This window comes from Pyxicephalus adspersus, chromosome 5 (assembly GCF_032062135.1).
Source record: "Pyxicephalus adspersus chromosome 5, UCB_Pads_2.0, whole genome shotgun sequence".
Lineage (NCBI taxonomy): Eukaryota > Metazoa > Chordata > Amphibia > Anura > Pyxicephalidae > Pyxicephalus > Pyxicephalus adspersus.
The window spans coordinates 1,396,242-1,398,898 of record NC_092862.1 but is presented as its reverse complement, the minus strand read 5'-3'; the positions used below and the strand labels follow the sequence as shown (position 1 = coordinate 1,398,898).

At 46.8% G+C, this 2,657-nt stretch overlaps 1 protein-coding gene across 1 annotated transcript in view; it reads left to right on the top strand.

Moving 5' to 3' along the window:
* The window catches only part of LOC140330418 (ubiquitin carboxyl-terminal hydrolase CYLD-like), a gene marked incomplete at its 3' end in the record, with an annotated part of 12,982 nt that extends 10,778 nt beyond the window's left edge, over positions 1 to 2,204 (top strand). Inside the window, 3 exon segments of the mRNA XM_072410535.1 lie at positions 172 to 290; positions 1,209 to 1,422; positions 1,862 to 2,204. Of these exon segments, the coding sequence (XP_072266636.1) occupies positions 172 to 290; positions 1,209 to 1,422; positions 1,862 to 2,046 (518 nt within the window).
* Between the last annotated feature and the right edge of the window lie 453 nt (positions 2,205 to 2,657).

The following is a 2,657-nucleotide window of genomic DNA, read 5'->3' as shown; positions in this document are numbered from 1 at the left end:
TGATAACTGCTTAGGATTTCAGAGCTGCAGAGATTCTGTATTTCTGGCACTTCTGTGCTTGCAGCATTTTGAAATATAGGGAATGTGTACATTATGTATAGGACATGCAGGTGGCGTGTATATTGAAGGCTCTGTATCCTCAGCTGACCTTACATTTTGTGTTATTGGCAGATCCCCGGGAATGCATTGTGTGCGGACAATTGGCCACCTATGAATGTCCTGATTGTTTCAACGATGATTTCCTCTCCCAGCACGGCCTGAAGCAATACTGCACGCTCTGCTCGCAGCAGGTACACCGCCAATCCCTGCTTTCAGCTCACAGCCCGAGACAGAATTTTATTTTAGAAAGAATAAGACTTCTGCAATTTCCTTTTGGGAAGAATCCGGTTCTCTTAATGTCCTGGTGAGAGAGTTACTAAGTAAGGGATCCGGGTCATATATAGATATATGAGGCATTGGACCTGATTTATTAAAGTTCTCCAAGGCTGGAGAGGATACATTTTCATCAGTGATGCTGGATGATCCAAAAAAACTGGCATGGATCTGGTGCAGCAATGCAAACATTTGCTAACAAATAGCAAATTACTTTAAGAAATTCATTCCAGGTTTGCTGGATCACCCAGGTTAACTAATAAAGGAATATACTCTCCAGCCTTGGGGAGCTTTATTAAATCGGGGCCGATATGTGTAAAATAGAGGTATGAATCACTATTATGTAATGCAGAGGTATGAGGCACTGCGAGGAACACACAGAAGGAGGAGGCACTGTCTGTTATAAAGACCTGTGTGCCCGGGCACAGATCCCACTGGTGATATAGCGAGGAGTGAGGAGTGTGCCCGGGTACAGATCCCACTGGTGATATAGCGGGGAGTGAGGAGTGTGTGGGGTACAGATCCCACTGGTGATATAGCGGGGTGTGAGGTGTGTGTGCCCGGGTACAGATCCCACTGGTGACAATAGGGAATCAGCTGTGTGCCCAAAGGTTGGAAGTTATGATATTGGGTAACTAGCGTACATTGGCGATCTCATTGGATAATGGGGAGTGAATTGCGTGCTGGATTGTAGACGTCATTGGTCGTTTCTTCTGAATATCGTTTGCTTTGTTTGCACAAAATCCAAAGCTTCTAGAATTGTAAGTATTGCGGATTACAAATCATTCCATTGATGCTCCAGCAATCCCACATGATGATTTCTTTTCATCTTTAAGGCTCACAACCATCACAAGAGGAAGAATCACAAACCCGTCGTCCTAAAGATCCCGGACTCCTTCCTGAAAGGTCAGGGAACAAAGAAGATCCCTCGAGAGACCCTGGAACTCTTCGCTGTGCTTTGTATAGAGACCAGTCACTACGTATCTTTCGTCAAGTACGGGGTGGAGAAGGGAAGTTGGATGTTCTTCGACAGTATGGCCGACCGATTTGGTAAGAAATCTGTGAATTGGTGGAATCTGGTGCTGTGATCTCTACACCGAGGTCCCAGTGCTGTAGATTATGTCGTATTCTCGTATTCCTTGCTTGGTATAACAGTATAGGGAGCTGAGGAACCCATACTGGAGGTACAAGAGGGCAGTAAGGGAGTCCTATACCTCAGCAATGGGTTCTGTTGGATTTAGGATTAGAAGACGTTCCCCAGGAAGGGGGTCAGTTCAGGAATTTGCAGCACTTATTTCATTAACTTCCAAAGAACATCCAATGGCTGGAATGTCAGTCATCTCCTCTTCCTGTGTCACTGTCTGTATCTGTCTGGCATTTGCAACCTCAATGTACAGCGCTGCGTAATATGTTGGCGCTATATAAATACTGTTAAATATTAATAATAAAGTTTGGTAAACTTTACCCATCCGCCTTGTTATCCCTTCAGGTAGTGAAAATGGCTACAACATCCCTCAGGTCAGCCTCTGCCCAGAGGTGGCCACTTACCTGGCCTCTCCGCTGAAAGACCTCATCAACCAGAACCCTCGTGAGATGAAAGGGGTCGCCAAACGCCTCTTCTGTGATGCCTATATGTACATGTACCAGTCCAGGAGGATGGCGCTCTACAAATGACACCAATCCATGCTTGCTGATGCTTCTCAGGTGATTTGTAAATTGGAGGAGATATAAGACGCCTGCGGTATGGGCGCCTGCTGGCAGCTGTTATCCAGAAGGGAGAGCCAAATCCAAAGGATAGAAATCTTAGCAGAATATTGCTCAGAATAATAATTTTCAGTCTCCTGGTATTACACTTGTAACAGTCCACAGGTGATGTTCACAATGGCTCCTCTGGTTCTGACCAGTGGTGTCAGTCTGGACCTTCAACTAGCAAACTCCCTGCTGTCCTCGACTGACCATTTACCATGTGAAGATGGAAGGACGGGGAGCCTTTGTCCTGGGTCAGACACAGTGACTCCTCCAAGGTGGGGATAGATTTATTTTGGGCTACAGGGAAGTCCACCAAGCCTTGTGCTACGGTTCTGCAGTGATCGGTTCCTGAAGGTCCTCCATTTCCTTTGCTGCTCTTGGCATTTGCTCCCATGCCATCGCGGAGCGGCATAGCCAGTCAGTGCAGAGTGCAGTCAGTGCCGGGAGACTTCCCTCCGGCTGACCCAATATCCAACCCAGCACCCCATTGGTCCTGGCCTTGGGGCCCCTGAATCAGAATGTGGGATAAAAGTATT